The sequence below is a fragment of the Panthera uncia genome, chromosome D4 (assembly GCF_023721935.1).
Source record: "Panthera uncia isolate 11264 chromosome D4, Puncia_PCG_1.0, whole genome shotgun sequence".
Lineage (NCBI taxonomy): Eukaryota > Metazoa > Chordata > Mammalia > Carnivora > Felidae > Panthera > Panthera uncia.
Genome location: NC_064807.1, coordinates 85736087 through 85760323, shown reverse-complemented (window position 1 = coordinate 85760323; position 24237 = coordinate 85736087). Strand labels below are relative to the sequence as shown.

The window sequence follows — 24237 nt, the reverse complement described above, 5'->3', positions numbered from 1 at the left end:
TTTACATCCAAATTAGTTAGCATATAGTGCAACAATGATTTCAGGGGTAGATTCCTTAGTGCCCCTTCCCCATTTCGCCCATCCCCCCTCCCACCACCCCTCCCGTGACCCTCAGTTTGTTCTCCATATTTATGAGTCTCTTCTGTTTTGTCCCCCTCCCTGTTTCTGTATTATTTTTGTTTCCCTTCCCTTATGTTCATCTGTTTTGTCTCTTAAAGTCCTCATATGAGTAAAGTCATCTGATTTTTGTCTTTCTCTGACTGACTAATTTCACTTAGCAGAATACCCTCCAGTTCCATCCACGTAGTTGCAAATGGCAAGATTTCATTCTTTTTGATGGCCGAGTAATGCTCCATTGTCTATATAGACCACATCTTCTTTATCCGTTCATCCATCGATGGACATTTGGGCTCTTTCTGTCCTTTGGCTATTGTCGAGAGTGCTGCTATAAACATGGGGGTGCATGTGTCCCTTCGAAACAGCACACCTGTATCCCTTGGATAAATGCTTAGTAGTACAATTGCTGGGTCGTAGGGTAGTTCCATTTTTAGTTTTTTGAGGAACCTCCATACTCTTTTCCAGCGTGGCTGCACCAGCTTGCATTCCCAATGTATGGCCTAGCTTTAAAGTGGGTTCTCCAGGATGAGCTGGCGTTCCCTGAGGTCACTCCCCCGCCAGGACTGCATTAATCTCCACTTGGGGGTTGAGGTCCACACATGCTGTATGAGTTCTGGCCCTTTCTGTGGCTCAGAAATTTCCAGGGTGATTGTTTTCTTTGCTTTTCGCCCTCAGGTCAGACCCCAGTTAGCTATGAACAGTGCAGTTCCTGGGGCCAGTTACGGCTTCAGGACTTTCTGACAGGTCCTGGCCAAATTGAATTGTTCTCCTTGACTGTCTTAATATTTCCAAGGGCATACTGTTTTTTCTTATCCTGAAGACACCATTTTGCTATTTTTATGCAAGTCCCACTTACCTCCTCTCCGAGGATACGATAAATGATTTTAGCATCACAAACCTGAAGCAGGTAAAGCAGTGTCGAAATATCGGCAATCGTGTTATTTTGCCCAAGAAGGGGACTTGGAACACTCCGATTTCCCCAAACACACAGCGATCCGCTCTCCTTTGTCACCAGCGAAGCCTCTTGTCAGTATCAAGCTGAAAGGAAGTAATGTTTCACTTCTTGTCGCTGTGTAATGTAATTTCCCATTGTGACTTCTGACGGTCTTTGAATCTGATGTCAATGTCTTTCCCCCCGGTTTCCGCCCATGATTCAGTTATCCAATTGTGTTAGAAATAACTCACCCTCCCTCGTGCGGCGACCAGTTCTGCGACATTTGGAATGATAGCACTGTGTTTACAGAGAGGGAACCCTCCCCAGGAGAAGCAGAAGGGACTTCTGCGCATGGCATCTGTGTTTGATGATAACAGGTGATGTGAACTCTAGGTACATGCATCTTCTAGATGACTTAGGATCTGGGTATGATGAGCCTGAATTTCATCGTCGTCGTCTTTTTTTTTTTTTTTTTTTTTTTTTTTTTTTCGAAAAATAAAACGTCCTATGGTTTTCGCATGCCCTGTGTTCAGGTCACCAAAATCTGTCCAAGTCTGCATGGGGCATCAGTAGACTTGTGCTCTGTGGTAATATCAGCATGTGGGCAGATATTTAGTAATTTGCTTACAAGAAGCTCTGTGTTGTCCTCGAGGCGCCCAGTCTAACTAGAAATAAATTTATATGTATCAAATAGACATTAAAAATAAAAAAAAGACCCTTGGTAGTTTTATCTCTGGGCAGGGGAACATATTTGGATGTGTGAGGATGCCGTGTTCCTCTGAGGAACGACGGGGGAAGGAAATCGCTCAATGGAATGGTTTTTGTTGGTGATGAAACTCAAGGAAGGTCGCGGTCTCCTCTCCTTTGCCAAGATGCAGCGCTCAGGAGGTTTTGAACTTGAAGACTTAACATGAGTTCTAGTGATTAGGAATTCGCTGATCCGGGTTGGTAAAAGAACCGATATATGTTAGAATAGGTCGCCCTGGGGCTCGTGACCCACGCGCTGAAGTTGAAGCACCTCTTGTTTAACGAGGTGGAAAATATAGTCCCTACTGTCTCTTTTGTAATATTGAGAAGTCAGAGGGCTACAAGGGAACATGGAAAAATCAAACCCAAAACGCCTCACTCAAATGTAGGATTCTCTGGTAAAACAATAGGAATAATAATTAAAATACATTGAGAGTAAGGCGAAAGGTATTCTGCCCCCTTCCCGGGCCCTCATGAGAGGTGATCACTCTTGCCACTTGATACGTGTTCTAGAACGTTCACAATAGGTTTTTATTGGGGCGCCCGGCTGGCTCCCTTGGCAGGGCACGCATGTCTTGATCTCAGGGTTGTGAGTTCAAGCCCCGTGTTGGGCATAGAGCTTACTTTAGAAATAAATTAGTTTTTTTTTTTTTTAATTTTTTTTTAAACTTTTTTAATTTATTTATTTTTTATTTATTTATTTTTTTTTAACGTTTTTATTTATTATTGAGACAGAGAGAGACAGAGCATGAATGGGGGAGGGGCAGAGAGAGAGAGGGAGACACAGAATCGGAAGCAGGCTCCAGGCTCTGAGCCATCAGTCCAGAGCCCGATGCAGGGCTTGAACCCACAGACCGTGAGATCATGACCTGAGCCGAAGTCGGACGCTTAACCGACTGAGCCACCCAGGCGCCCCACTTTTTTAATTTATTTTTGAGACAGAGAGAGACAGAGCATGAACAGGGGAGGGGCAGAGAGAGAGGGAGACACAGAATCTGAAACAGGCTCCAGGCTCTGACCGGTCAGCACAGAGCCCGACGCGGGGCTCGAACTCACGGACCGTGAGATCGTGACCTGAGCCGAAGTCGGACGCTTAACCGACCGAGCCACCCAGGCGCCCCGTAAATTAGTTTTTTATTGAGGTGAATTTAGATACAATAAAGTGGCCACATCTTAAGTGGACAACTCAATGAGTTTTTACGTCTATAGGAAACCGTGCACTGCCAGCTAAGATGGGGACGTCTCTAGAACCCTACAGGCTCCCTTGAACACTCCCCCATCCCGAAGGTAACTATCATTCTGACCCCTATCATACGTTGGTTTAACCTGCTTCTGTACTTTGTACAAGGTATGCAACACATATCCTTCTGTCTGGCTTCTCTGGCTCAACGTTGTGTTTCTGACCCTCATGTTTTTGTGCATGTGGTGTCATTTGAGTTGCCCTTTCTCGGTCGCCATGTGATATTCCATGTGCGGACAGACCCCAGTGTGTATCCCTTCTCGTGTTCGGGGGCATCTGGGTTGTCTCCGTAGTGAGGTTACATTAAGAAGGAAGCTACCACAAACCTCTCTAGACGTATCTTTGGTGGCCACGATCTCTCGCTATTCTTGGGCGGAGACCTGGGTGTGGCATCGTGAGTCGTACTTGGGTACCTCTGGCGTGCTGTCAAAGAGCTTGACGAGGTGGCCGTGCCCACGGATGCCCCTCCGCGGGCCGCTCTTCATCCGTACCCACAAGAGGTGCTCTCGGTCTTGAAATAGAAAGACTTCTGGATGAGCGGGGGAGTGGAATCTGGTAGTGGTTTCTTTTGTGTTTGCATTTCCTTGACGAGGAGTGTTGTGGATCATTTTTTTCTTTTTTTAAGTTTATTTATTTATTTAAGTAATCTCTATGCCCAGTATGGAACTCGAACTCGCAACCTTGAGATCAAGAGTTGCGTGCTCGCCCGATGGAGGCAGCCAGGCGCCCCTGCTCGGTACAGCTTTTTATCCAACTAAATTCTGAACATTGCCTATTTCTCTTTTCACATGCCTCCCCCCCCCCCCCCCCCCCCCCCCCCCCCATGAGTTACCAGGTTTTTTTGTTTGTTTGGCTTTGTTTTAATTTCAGGGAATCGTAATGGAATCGTGATTTCACGGTCCTAGTCTGATTTTCAAAAAGCGTTGAACGTGCTGAAGAATTCCTAAGGTGTGATCCTTCGGAATGATGCGCCCGGTCGTTCCCTCACCCACGACCCACCGACTGCGTGCTGGGGAGGTGTGGGGGCGGCACCCCGAGACACCCACACGCCAGCACACAATCCTTGACTTTAAGGAGCTTGGCTTTCACTTTCCTCCTGGTATTCAGCTCTCCGTATTGTGAATTTTCCCGTTTGCCCTCTAACGGGAGCTCTTCAGTGGCATTTTGGTGACAAAGGCTTTATAGTCAGGTTTTGTCTGTCGGTCTGCTTTGGAAGAACGACATACTGGACCAAGTTGGGCGAGGAGCAGTGCCTAATCTCTGCCTTCTGATGGAGCTGCCCATGGTCAGTGTGGTGTTAGGAGGAAAAAGGAAAAGGTTATCAAAATGAATGGAATGTGAACTAATATTTCGGAACAGAGAGAACAGTGTTTTCTAAATGCATGCATTACACGGAGTTCATCCATGTCAGGCAATGAATAATTCCCTTTCTCTAATTCGCCCTTGCCTTGTGACTGTTGGCGCTTACATAATTTCTAAATGCAAAATAGGATATTGTTTAACAAAAAACTGCACAGTTAGTGGTTACGAATTGTTAGTGAATTTCAAGTTATGTTTTTAAACGCTGGTGTCAATTTCTCCCTTTCTTACAGCTGTAGTTTCATTTATCTCGGATGATTCTTTTTGCTGCCAGAGTCTGCATTTTTACGGGCAGTTGTGTGCCCTGAAACTGTTAATGGGGCTTCTTTATTCAAGTTCATTGCAATTCTGAGTCTTGATTAACCAGAAGAATTCTCTAGACAATGCAGGAGGCTTCATTACTGGGCTTGCTCATGAGTGTTGTTATAGAACCTGACTCGAGGAAACGTTTTAAAAGTTAAATTACATCCAGATCCTGACGAGCAGCGCTTAGAAGAGCGTGTCAGTTACTCAGGGAGTTAGCATTCTGTTTATGTGTAGTCATTACAGCTTCTAAAAGTATTTGGCTTTGAACATTCGTAGCTTTTAGATTCTATAGGGAGGTCCCTAGCGTGAAGCAGAATAGGAACTTCTGAGCCATTTATGAATGATGGTAGAATTTTAAGAAGGAGGTGATAGAGTCGCCTGGGTGGCTCAATCGGTTAAGCGTCCGACTTCGGCTCAGGTCATGATCTGTCAGTTCGTGAGTTCGAGCCCCGCGTCGGGCTCTGTGCTGACAACTCCGAGCCTGGAGCCTGCTTCAGATTCTGTGTGTGTCTCTCTGTCTTTCCCTCTCCCTCCCCGGTGCGCACTCTGTCTCCTCTCTCTCTCTCAAAAATAAACATTCAAAAAAAAAAAAAAATTCGAGAAGTATGTGATAAAACTTCACATTTCTAGTTTATGATAAAATATACACGCGCTCTTTTTTTTTAATGTGTCCTGTGTTACCTAATCGGATGTTTTGGAGAGCAAAATAAAACTATAGTAAAGAATCTGTGCTAACTTTACGCAAGAAGGAAAGGATCTGCTTTGAATGATTTTCAGTGTGGTAATTATCTCAATAAAAGAAAAGGAGTTGAGCAGTTGGGAAATTTTCTTCAGTTGAGGACTCCGAAACGCACAGGCACGGTAGGCTCACTTCTTCTCTAACTGAAGCCAGCCGAGTAGCAGTGTTAAATTTTTTTACCATTTGGGGAAACAGTCTCTTGCAAGATGACTGCTTTAGCCACTGGACGTATAAGGAGTTGTACTTGTCAAATGTTTTCGCTGCCCTCGCTCTAACGCTGAGGTTTGACATCTTTATGGAACATGGTAATATCTTTAGTGCTTCTCCCAAATTTGTTTCATATAAAATGTCTGACTGGTTATCTGAAGGAACTGTTCACTGTAACAGCTTAGAAAACAACAAAAAAAAATTTTTTTTGAAAGAGGAAGTGGTTAGTATGAATGCAGGAAATACATTTTGCAACGGCAGCTCAATCCTTTGGTTGGAAATGCTTCTTTATTTACAACGAGGGAAAAAAATGTGTACGGTTAAAAAGAGACTTTCGAAAATGGGTATTGTTGCTCTGTTCCTTTATAAATGGACCAGTGTTCAAATCAAAGATTCGAGAGGGAACGCTTTTGTTATTGTTTTGTTTACGTATCTATCTGTAGAGTTTATATTCTGCGTGTACGTTGTCTCTCGGGGTGCCCGTATTAAGTGAACATTCTGAATGGTTTCGGTTGTTTTGATTCTTAGTATTTGTCCTGGGTGATAATGGATATGTTTTCCTCTTTTGACACTTAACATGGGAAATGGAATTTAATGGAAATGTTCTCCAATTATTAGATGTGGAGTAAATGTATTTATGTCTGGAAACAGGGCATAACTTTGATCTATGTCGTAAGCGAATATTAGTTAGATGAGTTTTGTGGGTTTTTTTTAAAGGTTGTGACACTCAGTGTTAGTTTTACCATTAAAAATGAATTTGTGGGGGTGCCGGCTGGCTGAGTTGGTTAAGCGTCCGACTTCGGCTCAGGTCATGATCTCGCGGTTCGTGGGTTCGAGCCCCACATCGGGCTCTGTGCTGACGGTGCAGAGCCTGGAGCCTGCTTCGGATTCTGTGTCTCCCTCTCTCTCTGCCCCTCCCCCAATCGTGCTCTGTCTCTATCTCAAAAATACATAAACATTAAAAAAAAATTTTTTTAAATTTTAATGAATTTGTGATAGGAATGTTGAAACATGCAATTATTTACTACGGTTAAATGTTTTACAGAAGTGCTCTTTAAACTGCATTCCGCTCCAACTTTTATTTTTTTTATTTATTATTTTTTTAAATATGAAATTTATTGCCAAATTGGGTTTCCCAGCTCCAACTTTTAGTTCATTTGCTAGCAATTGCTACTGTCTCTATATTTTGAGTCTTAATTTTCACTTATTTGTTTTTGGCGTAAGTGGTTTTTACGCTAAACAATGGAGTTTGGTTAAATAAACATCTGAAAAACCCCAAGGAAGTCAAAATGTCAAAATCTCAAGAGTATCAGGAAGGGTGGGAGTGGAGGTGATACCAAAAGTGAATTTACATAGAGATGAAATACTTCCGAAAGCCTCTTCAGTGAAATATTTCCAGTATGCATTTTTTCATTTTGACATGAGACTCTGTCTTAGGCTTGTTTTAATGTTCCTGAAAGCATAACCATTGACCAACCTCCACGTTTGCAAAATGATCTGCAAAATAGCAATAGAGCCCAGTAAGATAATAAATAGGTCATCCCCATGCCCCAGACCTGAAGATTAAGATGAATTGAATAGAAATAATATGAATATTGGGGCGGCTGGGTGGCTCAGTTGGTTGGGCGTCCGACTTCGGCTCAGGTCTTGATCTCGCGGTCCGTGAGTTCCAGCCCCGCGTCGGGCTCTGTGCTGATGGCTCAGAGCCTGGAGCCTGCTTTGAATTCTGTGTCTCCCTCTCTCTCTGCCCTTCCCCTGCTCATGCTCTGTCTCTCTCAGTCTCAAAAGTAAAAAATAAAAATATTAAAAAAATATGAATATATTCATATTTTATGAACATATGAATATGCCTATACAAAAATGGATTAAATACATAAAAATGATACTCACTTAGGCTTCCATATGGCAACTCATCTAAGGAAATATTTTCATTTTCTCTGAGAGTGAGGGGGCTAGCTGGGGCAAGAGCTTGTTCTTAATCTTTGGACCTTGTTTCTACCACTCATTAATGGTATGGCACAAGATGGTTTGCTTCCTGTCTGAGTGTGTTTCCTGTTCTGTGAAATAAGGATAGCATTGCGCACCTCAAGGGCTTGTTGTGAGGTTTCAGCGGTATGTGATCTGCATAAAGGAGAGGCCTGCTTTTGGACCACGGTTAAGTGGTCGACACTGTTGTCATCATCTGTATTTTGTCTGTTTGTGTCCCTCTCTTTTGGTTACTTCTGGCTCCTTCCTCCTCCGGTCTTACTCCTTCGACCTACTGTGAATCACTTGAGTATATTTAGAACATTCTAGGCATCTAGGCATTCTGTAAGAACACTTATTGAACAAATACCGCATCAAGAGGATTACAATAGGGTGCCTTTCGTGAGGGCTTTGGTTAGCCGATAACGATGAAATGGAGAGACGAGGAAAACTCGAGTCAGTTGGAGAAGAAGATAGAGTATCGTAGGTTACATGCCAAACTGCCTGGTGAAGATAATGAGAACAATAGCAGTTTAAAAAAATGGTTTATGAGAGGGGTACCTGGGTGGCTCAGTCGGTTAAGCCTGCGACTTTGGCTCAGGTCACGATCTCACAGTTCGTGAGTTCGAGCCCCGTGTCAGGCTCTGCTGACAGCTCAGAGCCCGGAGCCTGCTTCAGATTCTGTGTCTCCCTCCTTCTCTCTGCCTCTCCCTTACTCACACTCTGTCTCTCTGTGTCTTTCATAAATAAAAGCATTTAAAACATGGTTTATGAGAGACATCGTGTGGAAAATCACCGGGTCCTGTGAGCAGCAAATACGAGGAGTTCAGAGACTAGGATTCTGCATCTGTGAAAGCTCTGTGTAGATGACAGGTTGTTGAGATAGGCCTGAGGCTGGAATTGGGGCCTGAACATGAAGGATGTGTAGAAATTGAAAAGATGAAGCAGGCAGAGGTCAACAGAGTGGAAAGTGCTGCATCCAGGGCTCTGAGGGAACATGCTGCTCAGGTTGGCCTGCCTGGTGGGGCAGGGGACTGAGTAGGGTCTCCTGGAGGGATGGCATGAGAACAGATGATGAAGAATGTTAAAAGCCAAATGGCAGAATCAATGTGACCCCGATGAAATGCTATTGAACCTACTTCTCAAAAAGCTCACGCTGGAAAAGTGCTTTATATTTTCTAAAAGGGTTCTGATCCTCTCTAGAATTCTTTTGTCCCTTTCTGGATAAACAGGGTAAGGCTGTAAGATGTTGAATTATCATTAGCTGCAAGTGGCCCTGCTGGATATGGTACAGCCAAGACCGAAGTACGTGTCCATGCCTCAAATTCAGTTCTTGTCTGTGGACCCTATGACTTTACTATTGGATTATGTTGAATGAGCTCTTTACTGTTAACCACCGCTCTCACCTACAGAACTGGCAGGTAATAGTGAGTTGGGGTAAGGTGGCTAATAGCAATTGACATGAGGCCTCAGTATCAGGGAGCCAAGGAGGAGAGGCGGGGATCGTACTGGACCAGGAGGCACAGACACCTGGAAGTTCACCGTCCATCCTCACCGCTGTAGACACATTACCAGGCAGGCCCAGTATTGTTACTTCTTGCATATTATTCCTTTCTGGGTTAAATTTCCTCCTTCCTGGATGATAGGTTGTTCTACTTTTCTTCCTTGAGGGTTTGTGAGCAGTACTTGCTTCTTTATTTGTCTGAAGTCTTTATTTTGCCCTCATTCTACCATGATAGTTTAGCTAAGTATAGAATTCTCAGCTGACAATTATTTTCTCTAAACATTTTGAAAATATCATCCCAGTGTGTTTTATCTTTGATCATTCCTCTTGGGAAATTGGCTGTCTACTTAATTGCATTCCTTTGTAGATATTTGACTTTCCTTCCCTAGTTGTTAAGACTGTATCTTTGCCTTTGGAGTTCTGTAGCATCGCTATGATATTTCAGAGTACATACTTTCTATTTCTAATTTTTCTGCTTGGGGTTCAATTGGGGGTTTGTTCCTTTTGTCGATGTAGGAAAAGCTTTCAGGTACTAACTCTTCAAATGTTGCCTGGGTTTCATTCTCTCAAATTGTTGGTTCTGGGTCTCCTCGTTGATGTGTGTGAAACTCCTCATCCTATTCCCCATGCCTTCTAACTTCGTTTCCATTCCTTCCCTTTCTTTATCTCTGTATATTACATTTTGTGTAACTTTCTCAGCTACTTCATGAATTCTCTTCAGTTATTCTATTATTTAACTCATCTGTTAAGTTTTCAAATTTCAGTGACCGTATTTTTTATTTCCAGAAGTTCTATTTGGTTCTTTTTCATATATGCTTCATTTTTATAATGTCTTACTATTTTCTTCTGAGTTCTATTGCTTTTTTTATTTCTTTACTTTAAATATTCCTGTTTTATATTTTCTTCCAAATTGTTCTTTTACCTCAAGTTTTTATGCTGATAATTTTTCTCTCTATTGTATCATCTCTCATGGTGGTTTATTTCCTTGTGCATTTGTGATTATTATGGTCTTTTTTATATGAACATGTCTTCAATGGGGATGGTTTTTTTCTGAGAATCCCATAAAGGCAGGATTAGGTGAAACCCAGCAAGGTTTTATATCGGTTTCTTTCAGACAACCTGGGACCAATTTTTATGTTAATTACTTGGGTCGGGAGTTCTTGTACTATCTGTATAATATATACAAGTTTAAGATTTTGTTTCTCAGAGGACACACTTCCTCCACTCCACCCCATAGCCAAAGACCTTAACAAACTTCCTAGCTGTCTTCTCTGTCACTAGAGAAGTTTTGTTAGGTGTCACCCAACTTAAAGAAAAGCAGAAAGAATGAACACTGAGATTAAAATAAAAAACAAACCTGTGGTCTTACTTCTTGAACGAATTGAGCGTATATGCTGAATACCACATGACAACTTTTTAGTATTAAACCTTACTGGTTAGACGTCTGTGGTCACTCGGGTACTAAGGACGAACAGCTGCTAACCTACCGCCAAATACATCAGATTTCTTCAGAACAGGATGCATGTATTTAATTCTTTCCCTGGGGTATGTAACGTGACTAATTTTTGTCCTCTTCTGAGGAACCGATCTTTTCTAGAGCTGCATTAAAAGGGCTTTTAGTATTTTTGTTCTTCACAGGAACCCCACAGCCATAAAGAAAGGTCATTTGGGCATTAACTTTCTAGAATCCGGGCTGTCATCTTCAGCTGTACTCATGTGAGACCTTGTGAGTGTCATATTCTGGGGTGAGATTATTTATTAAGGGGAGAGAGAGAAAAGAAAGAAAAGCTGTTTCTGCCACAGCTGAAAACGCAAGTTTCTTGCCAACAATGCCTTAGAAACAAGGGAAGAGAAGGGGGTCGAGTCTTGGAGACCATGATTTATATTTTAACAAGATCTCTGGGCTCATGCCGAATGTTTCACTAGCCTACCTTGGGCCTGTGCCAACATCAAGATGAACACTATCAGCATTGGCTTCCCTTTCAGCAGAAACGGTCACTCACCTTTGGTAAATAGATATTTCCAATTCTACTTTTCAAATAAGGCAACCAGGGTATAGGGGAACAGAAGGCCTTTTCTTAAAACTGTTTAGCAACTGAATGGCCCATGTGGGATTGAGATGCTGGTCTCATTTGCTATCTTTTCTGTGTTTTCTCCTTCTATTTCAGTGACTATGGACCAAAGTAACTTACAATACACTGGGGCTAGAAGTTGTAAGACCGTTAAAAAAGAATCAGGAAATTGCTGAAATATTTCAAGCATATTTCTTTGGTTAACTTATTTTGAAGTTTTTCTCTGTTTTGTATTTTAGCTGCCTTTATAATTTATCAAAGACAGACTCATTGTTTTGGCAAGTCCCCGGCCTGGAAGTCTCCAACAAAAACTCCCAGCACTCTGTCTGAATAGGAATTTTTAAATGCATTCTTAGTCTTGAACTTGAAAATGTATTCTAGATGCAACAGTTTGCTGGGAAATTTAACCAATGCCATTTATCATACACTGCTCCAGACAGAGAAAATTTTCATCTCTTCCTTTGTTGGTATCCTTCCTACTACATTATCTTTTTAGAGCTTTGCTTTGCTTTGCTTTGCTTTGCTTTGCTTTCCTTTCCTTTGCTTTCCTTTCCTTTCCTCTTTCTTTTTCTTTCTTTCTTTTTCTTTCTTTCTTTCTTTCTTTCTTTCTTTCTTTCTTTCTCTCAAAGGCAAGCCATACCTCTTCCATCTTTAAGTTTCTGGAATTCACCATTAGAATTTGTTTCTTTAATCTTTTCGGCAAAATAAAATATTTCTTAATCACTCTTTTCAGAAGTGATCACTATTAATTATTAATGTTTTATTTTTACAATCACCAAAGTATGCTGTAAATGCTGTTTGGAAACCTTAACATTTTTTTTTTAGATCACATACAGCTTTCACTTTTCCAAATCATTAAGTGCTCTTACTTTTTTTTTTAAGCAGGCTACACTTTAGTCCATCAAGGATATGACATATATTTAACCAATCACATTACTGAGCATTTGTTTCAAATTATCGTCTAGTATAAATTATACTGTGATGAGTATCACTTGTGGACATTTAAAGTGATTTCATTGGCAGGGCAGTGGACTCTTGGCTGTCTCAGCCAGTGTAGCCTGCGACCCTTGACCTTAGTCAAGGTCATGAGTTTGAGCCCCACATTGGGTATGGAGATAACTTAATGAATGAATGAATGAATAAAAGAATTTCATTAGGATGACTTCCCAGAAGTAGAATTGCTAAGTCAAGGACTAGGGAACATGAGTTCGCCTCCTAATCACAGACAAATCCTAGAGACATCCAGTGTAACAGTGAAAGTTTTCAGGGATTCTCGACTGGTTGCTGTTTTTATGCATCTCGAAAATACCCAGAAAATAGGTCAGAGTATTCAGTGGCCTCTTCCTCCCTCGTTTGCTGCCACGGTGTGTGTACTTCTCATGAACCCAGCCGGGGGTCCAAAGGAAGCGTGTCTCGTGCTTAGGGCTCTTTGCCACTCTGAGAATATGGTGAACAGCTTTGCCAGCTGTCGACTGGGGGCCGTTGTAATGTGCTGGTGTCATTTAGAAGCACTGCAGCTGTGCTTCTGGAACTTTCCAGTGACTTGCCCCAGGCTGTCTTGCCTCCTCTCAGTAGTTAGCACAGTTCACAAATGAAGGATTCCAGGTTGTCATGTTTCCAGCGATTGTCCGAGGGTTTGAACGTGCAGGGACCTTTACTTCTAAACCACGGAGTTCTGTAAATCGGAATCATTTGCGGCAAGCAAATTTTTGTAATCAGGTGAAAAAGGATGGACAGAGGCCAGAGAACCCAGGTCTTTAAATGTGTAGGTTGTCACTTGATCCACAGTATATTTTTTTAGGATTTTTTTTTTTTTTTGAGTAATCTCTATGCCGACGGTGGGACTCGAACTCACCACTCTGAGATCAAGAGTCGCACGCGCCACCAACTGAGCCAGCCTGGCGCCCCAGTTTTATCTGTGATATTAAGTCAGCGGCTGAGGTAGTTTGAAGATGGGTGAATTTGCAGCCAGGAGCCCCACTGGATCCATGCTGTGGCTTCAGCCCAGGCCATCCAGCCATCTGGCTCGATCCTGGTGGTAGTGGTCCGGCCCGTCTTGCCCCCAACAGCGGAGCTACCTCGGGTCGCCAGCTACTGGATAATAATGGTGGGTAGCCTGGCAGTGATACCAAATGGTGATTCCGAATAACATCTCTATTTAGTCCTCTTTTCCGTCCAGCCTAAAATACGTTTGGCTTCTTTTTATGTTAATGAAATGAAACATTGGAGGGGCGCCTGGGTGGCTCAGTCGGCTGAGCGTCCGACTCCGGCTCGGGTCATGAACTCACGGCCCGTGGGTTCGAGCCCCGCGTCGGGCTCTGTGCTGATGGCTCGGAGCCTGCTTCGGATTCTGTGTCTCCCTCTCTCTCTGCCCCTCCCCTGCTCATGCTCTGTCTCTCTCTGTCTCAAAAATAAATTTAAAAAACACTAAAAAAGAAAGAAAGAAAACACTGGGGCACCTGGGTGGCTCAGTCGGTTATGCGTCTGACTTTTTTTTTTTTTTTTAAGTTTTATTTATTTCGAGAGAGACAGAGAGTGAGCAGGGATGGGCAGAGAGACAGAGGGAGAGAGAGATCCCAAGCGGGCTCCGCACTGCCAGCGTGGAGCCCGACGTGGGGCTCAAACTCACGAACAGCGAGATCATGACCTGAGCCAAAACCAAGAGTCGGTGGCCCGACCGACTGAGCCATCCAGGCGCCCCCAGCGTCCCAAGTTTTGATTTCGGCTCAGGTCACGATCTCGTGTGAAATCGAGCCCCGCTGGGGATCCTCTCTCTCCGTCGTCTCTCCCTGCCCCTCCCCGACTCATGCTCCTTCTCTCTCTCAAGATAAATAAAAAACATTAAAACGAAAAAAATCCCTAAGAATAAATAAATGAATAAAATAATGAAATAAACATCACAAGCGCAGGTGCTCTGGAGAACACTTACTGTCGTTTGAGCTCCCAGTGGTAAATGCCAAATATTCCTCTTTGCCGTTCCCAGATTTGGGGTTAGGAAAGGATGGGCCTTTCAAATTTGTTCTATTACATGCTTTTAACAAAGGAGAAGACGGCTTCCCCAAACCTCTGAGCACCGCTGCAGTAAATGGTTTCTCACTTAAGGAGCAGCATTGCCTGTCGATCTGGGAGGTCTGAGGTCATTTAACTGTTGCTCAAAAAAGGAATCAGTCTCTCTGCTTATTAACAATAGATATCTAAATGGAACGAGTGCGGGTTTGCCCATTTTTGTGAAAAGGTCAGAAGCCACGAGCAGCTGGTAAGAGACGAGAGGGTATCGTTTGTTAAGCAGATCAGCCACGTTCCCCACGTGAAAGCGAACGAGTTTCTTAATACACCCTGTATTCTCTGCTCGTGACAACGGGGACTCAGCCAGCAGTGTTGTTCTGTCCCTTGATATCTGAAATATCAAGGGAGAGAATAACACTGCATTGAACAGCAAATGGCTGCACATTTTGGCCAGCGCAAATTGTCTAAATTTAACTAACTAAATGGATTACGGTATTTTTATCTCTAAACCCATTAGGATTTCGAAGCATCGGACGGCGGTTCAGTTTCTAAAATATTGTCTTCTTTATTTAGAAACTCCACCTCTGACCTTTTAGGCAATCCAGCCGTGTTTCCATAGGACAGTAGAAGGGGCTGTGTCGAGAAAACACCGAGCTGTGAAGTCATGCTTAAGCATACACACGCAGGCCTGTGCGGATTCATTTGGGGAGATTCCCGAGGGTTGGTCAAGGAAATTCTCAAGTTTCAATTCAGCCTTTCTGATTGACAGTGAAAGTCGTCCAGACCTTTATTCAAAGATGTCTGCGATTTACAGCCTCAGGCACTTGTGGTCATGCTGGACTTTTTTAGAATATTTTCTCTAAATTCTGTGACCGACTCATAAAAAAAAAATCCTCTGAACTTCTGCCCTACGGTCATGTCGCTATAAGATGCACTGTCTTGTATTCTTAGAACGAGAACTTTAATTGAATTGCAAGATACAGCGTATGGTCTGGTTTGGGAAGGAAGTATCTCTTTAAGATAATAGTCGCTATTTTTAGACTGACTTACACAGAGATAGAAATAAGGACGCTTCTGATCTTCATTTAGCCTCAGACTGGGAGATACCCTCTTAAAATTTCTAGCTACGTAACCGGTTACTCCAAATAAGTTTTTGAAAGCACGTTTAAACATATTTTTTTTTAATGTATTTATAATCGTGAGTAACTGACCCGACTCTAGTTTTAGAGAGAGATGCTTTTTTAAAAAAAATTTTTTTTAATGTTTATTTATTTTTGAGACAGAGCATGAGTGGGGGAGGGGCAGGGAGAGAGGGAGACACAGAATCCGAAACAGGCTCCGGGATCTGAGCTGTCAGCACAGAGCCCGACGCGGGGCTCGAACCTGCGAACCGTGAGATCATGACCCGAGCCGGAGTCGGACGCTTAACCGACTGAGCCACCCAGGCGCCCCTAGAGAGAGACTCTTAAGTTCCATTGCAAAATAAGCCCAACAAAATAAACCTATCAAAAATGGATTTTCCATAGTACAACTTGGTCGGAACGATGGCATGTGCCCGGGCCGGGGATTCCAAAGTGGGAATTAATTCCAAGCAGCTGGTTGCTGGGATTGAGAAGAATGGGTTTATCGTCCGGAAGCTTGATTCTGTGTGTGTGTGTGTGTGTGCACATGTGTGTACGTACATACTTACACGTGCCTAAGGATGACGTTCTGCTCTCTGTTTCAGAACTTAAGCTATTTTAAAAATTCACCAGGGGCGCCTGGGTGGCTCAGTCGGTTGAGCATCCAACTCTTGGTTTCAGCTCAGGTCATGATCTCATGGTTCATGGGTTCGAGCGCGGCAACGGGCCCCGTGCTGACAGTGCGGAGCCTGCTTGGGATTCTCTCTCCCCATTTCGCTCTCTGCCCCTCCCCTGCTCGCTCTCTATCCCTCCCTCTCTCAAAATAAATAAACATTGAAAAAAAATAAATAAAAATTCACCAACGTAGAGTAATTTCTCCAAAATAAAGGGGACTCCATCTTGTTTACAAAGGAGGGGAGGAAACACCACCCCGTGCCCCTGCCTTGAATTTTTTTTTTTTAATTTTTTTTAACGTTTTTTTTTTTTTTTTTAATTTTTTTTTGAGACAGAGAGAGACACAGCATGAACGGGGGAGGGGCAGAGAGAGAGGGAAACACAGAATCGGAAGCAGGCTCCAGGTTCTGGGCCATCAGCCCAGAGCCCGACACGGGGCTCGAACTCACGGACCGTGAGATCGTGACCCGAGCTGAAGTCGGACGCTTAACCGACTGAGCCACCCAGGCGCCCCTGAATTTTTGAGAAAAGTATGTAAATGAAATAGAGAATTTTTTAGAAGTTTGAGGTCTACCTGGGAATTTCCTCGGTTCTTTTTTTTTTTTTTTTTTCCGCATTCACAACAAGATGATAAATGATAAAAACCCTTAAGTAACTGAAAGAGTTAAAAGGATTTTTGTGTCAGAAGCGTTAGGGGGACAGATGGTACGCACGTAGGTGGGAAAGCTATTATCTACACAGAGGAGGGCTAGTGTCTATTGGAAGGGATTTTTGAGGGTGGCCAGGATCTTCACATTTGGGGGACCAGCTTAAAATATTTACTAGTGGACGCAGAAGCAGACGCCAGAGCGTATGGTCAGGAAGGGAGTTAACAGGGTGCCGACAAAGAGGAAGAACGTGGCAGTCGAAGTAACCAAGGGAACACGAGACGTGGAGGAAATGGTGTTGAGATCCCTCAAAGCCCTGAGAAACTACAAAGCCCCAGGTAATAGGGAAATCGGTTTGGAAAGACTCATCCTGTTAACCTTCGTTTGAGAAGAAAATAGAGGAAGCAAGCTCTGAATGAGCACCTTGGGCTTTCACCAACGCGCAGATGAGTGAAATGTGTCAAGGAAGTGAAAACTCAGGTGGAGCCTTCGAGTCACAGAGGCAGGAAGCCATAAAGGACAGCGCGAGGCCACAAGTCTGATAGTGGGCGGTGCCAGCCGTCAGACCGAAAGTGGGGCGTCGCTTTTGCAGTTGAACACGTCCGTGTTCTCTTTCGTCCTTTTTGAAAACTGTGGGGTTTAGTAACACAAAGCAAAATGGAAAGCAAACGGGAAAGTTCCCTGGGTTTTGCTGGAACAGGGCCCTCTTCCTGGTGTGTTTTTGGCCCCGAGTAGCAGTGGTCGTGTCACCTGCAGGCCAAGCCACCTCTTTGTCTGCGGGGGGGTGGGGGGGGGAGTGTTTGCCCTGCGCGAACCTCAGGCTGCGTTAGAGATTCATGAGGTCATATTGCTTAAGACATCTCGAAAGTGCTAGATGAATCCAAGGTGGGATCAGCAGCGTAACAATCGGCGGTGCTTGTGGATGATTTCCCAGTTTACAGACGTTCTTGTTTGAGCTTTAAAATAATAATAATCATTATTATTATTATATTATATATAATATTTAAAATAATAACTATTATTGTATCGATTCTGCAATTCATCAACGATTGCCCCTTTCTTGCAAGTGTGTGATTGACCAAAACGTGAATTAGAAAAGAGAAACAAAGGGGCGCCTGGGTGGCTCAGTCAGTTGGGCATCGGACTTCGGCTCAGGTCGTGATCTCACAGCTCGTGAGTTCGAGCCCCGCGTTGGGCTCTGTGCTGACAGCTCAGTCCGGAGCCTGCTTTGGAGTCTGTGTCTCCCTCTCTCTCTGCCCCTTCCCTGCTCGTGCTCTGTCTCTCTCTCTGTCAAAAATGAAAAATAAACATTTGGGGCGCCTGGGTGCCTCAGTCGGTGAAGCGGCCCACTTCGGCTCAGGTCACGATCTCACGGTCCGTGAGGTTGAGCCCCACCTCGGGCTCTGTGCTGACAGCTCAGAGCCTGGAGCCTGTTTCAGATTCTGTGTCTCCCTCTCTCTCTGACCCTCCCCCGTTCATGCCCTGTCTCTTTCTGTCTCAAAAATAAACAAACGTTAAAAAATTTTTTTTTAGTTAAAAAAAATAAACATTAAAAATTTTTTTTAAAAAAGAGAGAAAAACGTATGAATTTTCTTATTGATTATTTAGGAGAAAATCAACGCAGAATACAAAATAGCACATACATGTACATATACAGACAAAAACACAAAGAGGGTGCCACATTACTGCTTCTTTAAACTGTATACTTTAAAAAAGTTTTTTTTTTAATGTGTATTTTTGAGAGAGAGACAGAGCACCAGCGGGGGAGGGGCAGAGAGAGAGGGAGACACAGAATCAATCAGAAGCAGGCTCCAGGCTCCTAGCTGTCAGCACAGAGCCGGATGCAGGGCTCGAACTCACAAACTGTGAGATCATGATCTGAGCCAAAGCCGGACACTCAACCGACTGAGCCACCCAGGTGCCCCTAAACTGTATACTTTATATACTAAAAGTAAACACCTGGGCACCTCCATGGCTCAGTCAGTGAAGCATGCGACTCTTGATCTCTGGGTTGTGAGTTCAAGCCCCATGTTGGGCGTAGCCATTACTTAAAAATTTTTTTTTAAATAAAAATGATCACAAACATTGTGGTGAGTTTTAGAAAAGGTCCATGTACATATAGATCAGTGGTTCATATGCCTTTTTAATTCATGACCTCCATTGAGAATTGAAGTAAAAAAATTACGGATTCCCCCATCCCCTCCTCAAAAAACTATGTAGATATATAGATATATAGAGAAGCAAGTTCCCACAAGGCCCGTCTAGGTGACATAAATACGTCAACTGGGCCAAGTGCAGACAATACAGAATAGCGGTGTTTGTGTTGAACTAGAAAGTAATGCCAAGTTAAGACAATAGAGAATGGTAGGGCTTGTGAGAAACTTGGGTTCACATCCTTACCTAAGCCAAATTCCAATTCTAAACAATTTCTAGAAAATAACACCTGCTCCATATAACACATTTGAGGGTCAGTCTGACTGCAGATCCCTCCGGTTTGCGGTCCTAGACCCTTTACTGTATTCATTAAACATGGGGTGTTCTCATTTTTTGGCCCCAAGGCACGTCAGCAAGCTCAAGTACGTCACCAAATGGCCGAGGACAGCAGAGCCGATTACTCGTCAATTCTCCAGAAATTCAACCACGAGCAGCACGAATATTACCATACTCACATCCCCAACATATTTCAGGTAAGTGATTCAGACCTCCCGAGGTGGCCTTGCTTTGAGAGCCACGTTGCCTTGGAATCACGATGGCTGGGCTTATATGCTGAGTATTTATATAGAGTGCTAAATTTCCGTGCACTAAAGCCATTTTTTAAAGCGTTTGCCAGATCAAGCCTTGACTGGCACCAAGGTGAACTAGAACATTAACCTCAAGGTTAATCAGTTGGCCTTTCCAGACGTCCTCGGTTGGTACCTGCAGCCTTTCTTGGCCAGTTTGAGAATTTACAATTCTTAGATTAGTGCCCCTTTTCGCCGAAAGGACAATTCTGGTTCTGAAATGCCAACTTAACCTTAGGAGTCCTAGCGGAATTCCTAAGCTTGTAGGATTTGAACAAAGGACAGAACTTTTCTCTGGATTGTTTTTCTTTGGGCTACTTTAGGTTGTCAGAAATGGCGTGAAGAAAGATGTATACGTGTTCTCCCGCTTTGGGAATCTTTTACGACTTGTGTCCAGTCGGAGGGAAAATAACAAATATTCGCGTCTTAGTGTCTACGCACACAGCAGACGAGAAGCTCCAGCTTGTAGAAGGAAAATACACCAGTGACATCTCGGCCTGTGTTGGGTTGAGGCGGTTCACTAACGCCAGGCTTTTGGTAAAGAGTGAAGTAGGGGGTCAGAGGCAGAAGAGATTGCCTGAAATGTATCGCCGGCAAAAGCACTTGAGTTTGGGGTTCGCAATGAAGCTGGAAAGGAATCCTATAAAGTATAGTAAAACCTTGGTGTGCGAGCACAGTTCATTCCAGAAGCATGCTTGCAGTCCAAAGCACTCGTATATCAAAGTGGATGTTAGGAACCTTTGGCTCAGTTGTGATCCTGTGACACTCGGCATCGCGTACTACTCGTTGGCAAGGCGTCGCTCGTTTATCAAGTTAAAGTTTATTAGAGATGTTTGCTTGTCGTGTGGAACACGAGCAGAACCGAGTTACTCGCAATCCAAGGTTTTACTGGATACATCTGGGCAGCCTAACGATTCATAAAATAACGTGTACAGCTGGTGAATGTGGAGGCAATAATTACAATGATTGTCTAGCTCGAACCCTATCGATGGACCTGTTTCCCTCCTAGACTGTTTGCTCGAGGTAACAGCGCCACTGAAGGCAACTTCCGTAAGTGAGAGTGGACTACGTTAATTTCATACAAAATCTAATGTTGCAGAAAATACAGGAGATGGAGGAAAGGAGGATACTGAGGATTGGGGAGTCCATGAAGACCTACGCGGAAGTTGATCGGCAGGTGATTCCGATCATTGGGAAATGCTTGGATGAAATAGTAAAGGCGGCCGAATCGATTGATCAGAAGAATGTAAGTATTGTAGCTTGGGCTTAACTTACAACCAAGTATCTCTGGTTCCACCATTTCTTCGCCACCGTCTCCAGCGACCTCACTGGATCATCTCGCGGTGGGGAGTTGCTTCCCGTGATCACCAGTACTTTGAGCAGTCGTTAGACCGCTTTCGAGTGTCCTCTTCATCCCTCAGGGTTTTGGATTCAGCTCTCAAACTTCTTCTGTGGGAGACACAGATAAGTCTGAGACATCGCAGAAGCAAATGGCTTTCTTGTCAGTTGGCTGAATAACCCCCCACATTGGGATCTGGTTCTTTAAGGCACTACTGACGTTTCGGGCCAGGTAGTTCTTTATCGTAGGGGCCCGTCGTGAGCACTAAAGGGTGTTTAGAAGCATCCCTGGTTTCTACCCACCAAATGCCGGAAGCACCCCTTCCCAAGTCGTGATGGTCAAAAGTGTCTCTAGACGTTGCGAAATGTCCCCTACAGGGCAACACCGTCTCCGTCTGAGAACACTGCTTAGGGCCAGTGTCCTTCGTTTGGATTCCTTTCCTAGAAACCTGTTTTCCCTCGATAAAAGTATCAACTAGAACACCAGCATAGGCTTTTGCAAACATTCGTTAATTTGCAAAACCAAATATTGAACAAAAAGCGATGTCGTAAGTCTTCCTTGTCATAGGAGTGTCTTAAAATGAGTCCAGGCGAGGGATCAAAGCCGTCTTTTCTGTATGAACATATCTCAGCATGTAGATTTTTCATTGCTCTAAGAATATGTGTGTTAACATTTAAGGCCATCTGTGTAAAAACACAAAAAACTCTTTGTCAATCCAATGTGCAGAGATACTTCCAAATGTGTTAAATGGTAAGTGTTTTTAGGGGGAATAGTTCCAGTAGCAGGCATATTTTTTTCATTTTAGGATTCTTCGACCTCTGTTTTAGTAACATCTATTTGCCGAGAGCCCTCTTCTTCGGGGATTTCAGCCAACTTTTGGGGGGAAAATTACTGATGCTTCCGAATTAATGGTGTTTCCCTCACAGAACTACGCTGTGCCCACATGGATTCACAAGTGATCAAACCATCCTTTCCTGAAGCTGAAAATTTCTTTATTTGATGGTGGTTTTCTTTATCTCCTTTAAGCATCTGAAGGGAAAAACAGTTCAGACACACGTGACTGGGCTTGGGTCCACGCAGTCAAGTTTTTCCATGCAACGAGTGCCGGCTCCATTTCCTTATTGCCATTGCTTCATCAATTTCATACATCTCGGTTTTGGTAAAAGTGTGTTGGTGGCTCATCGGTGCCTGGCTCTTAGAGGGAAATCAAGTCTCAGTGAGGCTTTTTCTAATCTCCCTATTTAAAATGTCAACGGTCACCAATAAAATACTATGGGGAGGGACCTTTTAAAGGGAAATAGTAATGGGGCACCTGGGTGACTCAGTCAGTTATGTGTCCGACTTCCGCTCAGGTCATGATCTCGCGGCTCATGAGTTCGAGCCCCGCATGAGGCTCTGTGCTCGGAGCCTGGAACCTGCTTCCGATTCTGTGTCTCCCTCTCTCTCTGCCCCTCCCCACCCCTCTCTTTCTCTCTCTCTCTCTCAAAAATGATAAACATTAAAAAACTTTTTAGAAGTGAGGTCAGTTCTTGACTCTTTTCCTTAGCTTCATTACTTCTGGCATTGATGAAAATCTGAAACCAGCCTGGTTTAAATTTCTTATAGTAAGAAGCTTGGAAATTTCTTTTTCCTTGAAATTTCACAACTTTATCAGATCATGTCTGAAGGACGGGTTTCCCTTTATGGGCTTTATCTGAGAAATTGTGAGCCCGCTGGGTTTATAGGCTATTTCTCCCATTAGGGGATCCTTGTTTTCCGTTATATCACTGATAATTCTTTCTTACCTGTGACCTTTATGTTGCTAAATCCAAGGGTCTTTCTTTCTTCCTTTCTTTCTTTCTTTCTTTCTTTCTTTCTTTCTTTCTTTCTTCTTCCTTCCTTCCTTCCTTTCTTCTTTCTTTCTTTCTTTCTTTCTTTCTTTCTTTCTTTCTTTCTTTTTGAGAGTGAGAGAGACAGAGCATGAGCAGGGAAGGGCAGAGAGGGAGACACAGAATCCAAAGTAGGCTCCAGGCTCTGAGCCATCAGCACAGAGCCCGATGCAGGGCTTGAACTCAGAAGCCGTGAGACCACGGCCTGAGCCGAAGTCGGACGCCCAGCCCACTGAGCCACGCAGGCGCCCCTCCGAGGGTCTTTTCTAGGTCTTCATTCAAGTTCTTATTCGAGTACTTGAAGTATTAGGAGCACCGGCCCCCACTCGGCCACCCCCCTACTTGTTCTTCCTTTACTTGATTCCCAGGAAACCATAACGTGATGGCTTTTCCTCACTGCCTCAGTCTCCTTTCTTATTCATGTTTTTCTTTCTTCTTACCATGGAAGGGGGGAATACCCCCGGGCTTTGATCTCGGATCTCTGAACTCTGCCCATTGACTCCTTGGAGCGATCCGTAGACTCTTGGAGCGTTAAGTCCCATCTCAAGTATGAATCACACATGTTACGATCCCAGCCTGGACTCTCCCCTCCACCGCAGGTTCATTCATTCAGTTGCCCAGTGGCTTCTCCTCTTGGATGTCCGGTATGTTCCTCAAGCTTAGTGTATCCAAAATGGAGCTCCAGACCTGCCTGGCCACACCCGCGCCTCCCCGGGTCCCCACTGCCTCCGTCACAGCATTTCCGTCCTTCCAGGGGCGTGTATCCTGGAATCATCTTTGATGCCCCCCCCCCCCCCCCGCCCGACACCCGCTTCAATTTATCAGTCCATCCTGCTGGCTTTCCCATCAGAACCCTTCTCGCCACCTCTCCTGATCCAAGATCTCCATCACCTCGGATTGGGCAGGAGGAGCCCGGATGACTGCAGGAGACCTCTAACTAGTCTTCCACCTTTGTCCCCCACCCCCGTTCATTCTTAACACAGAGACCAGAGGGTTCTTTTTTTTTTTTTTTTTTTTTTTTTTAACAATAAGCCAGGTCACATGTCTCCTCTGCTCAGGGCCCTCACAGGGCTTCTGTCTCCCGGAAAAAATCAAAGCCGCTGGGGCCTCGACGCCCTGAACCATCTGGAACGCCCTGCCTCCCCATTTATCCGTCCCACGTCGCCTATTCTCTGCTCTCCCCAGTGCTGTCTTCCTCGTAAGCTCAAAAGTATGCTCCTACCTTGCTGTTCCTCTGCCTGGAATGTTCTTCCCCCAGATACCTGCCTGGCTTACTCCCTCAACCTTTGGTGTTCCTTGAATGAATGTTTCAATTTGCTTTTTTTTTTTTTTTTTTTGAGAATTCAAGGGCGAGATATTCCTTAATCCCTATATAACACCTCTCCTTGCACATTCCTTTCCGCCTGCCCTGTTCTCACAGCGTGTTTCAAGTTTATCTTCTTCGGTAGATTCGGCTCTTAGCACAGTTACTTGTGGTCCTGCTGCTTTGATCTTTGCTGCTTCCGTCGCCCTTTTTCCTTTTATCACACGCTCTCGCTCTCCGCCTGTTCATGTTTGGCCGCTGTTACACCCTCGGAAACCCATGTTCTTTCCCTTAAGCCCACCACCTTG

At 44.1% G+C, this 24237-nt stretch overlaps 1 protein-coding gene across 6 annotated transcripts in view; it reads left to right on the top strand.

Annotated features, from left to right (window-relative positions):
* FNBP1 (formin binding protein 1) overlaps positions 1-24237 on the top strand; it is a 140846-nt gene that overhangs the window by 86600 nt on the left and 30009 nt on the right. For all 6 annotated transcript variants that reach the window (XM_049630175.1, XM_049630203.1, XM_049630193.1 and 3 more), the window contains exons 7-8: positions 19198-19326; positions 20519-20665. In XM_049630175.1, the coding sequence (XP_049486132.1) occupies positions 19198-19326; positions 20519-20665 (276 nt within the window). The remainder of the gene's footprint in view (positions 1-19197; positions 19327-20518; positions 20666-24237) is intronic.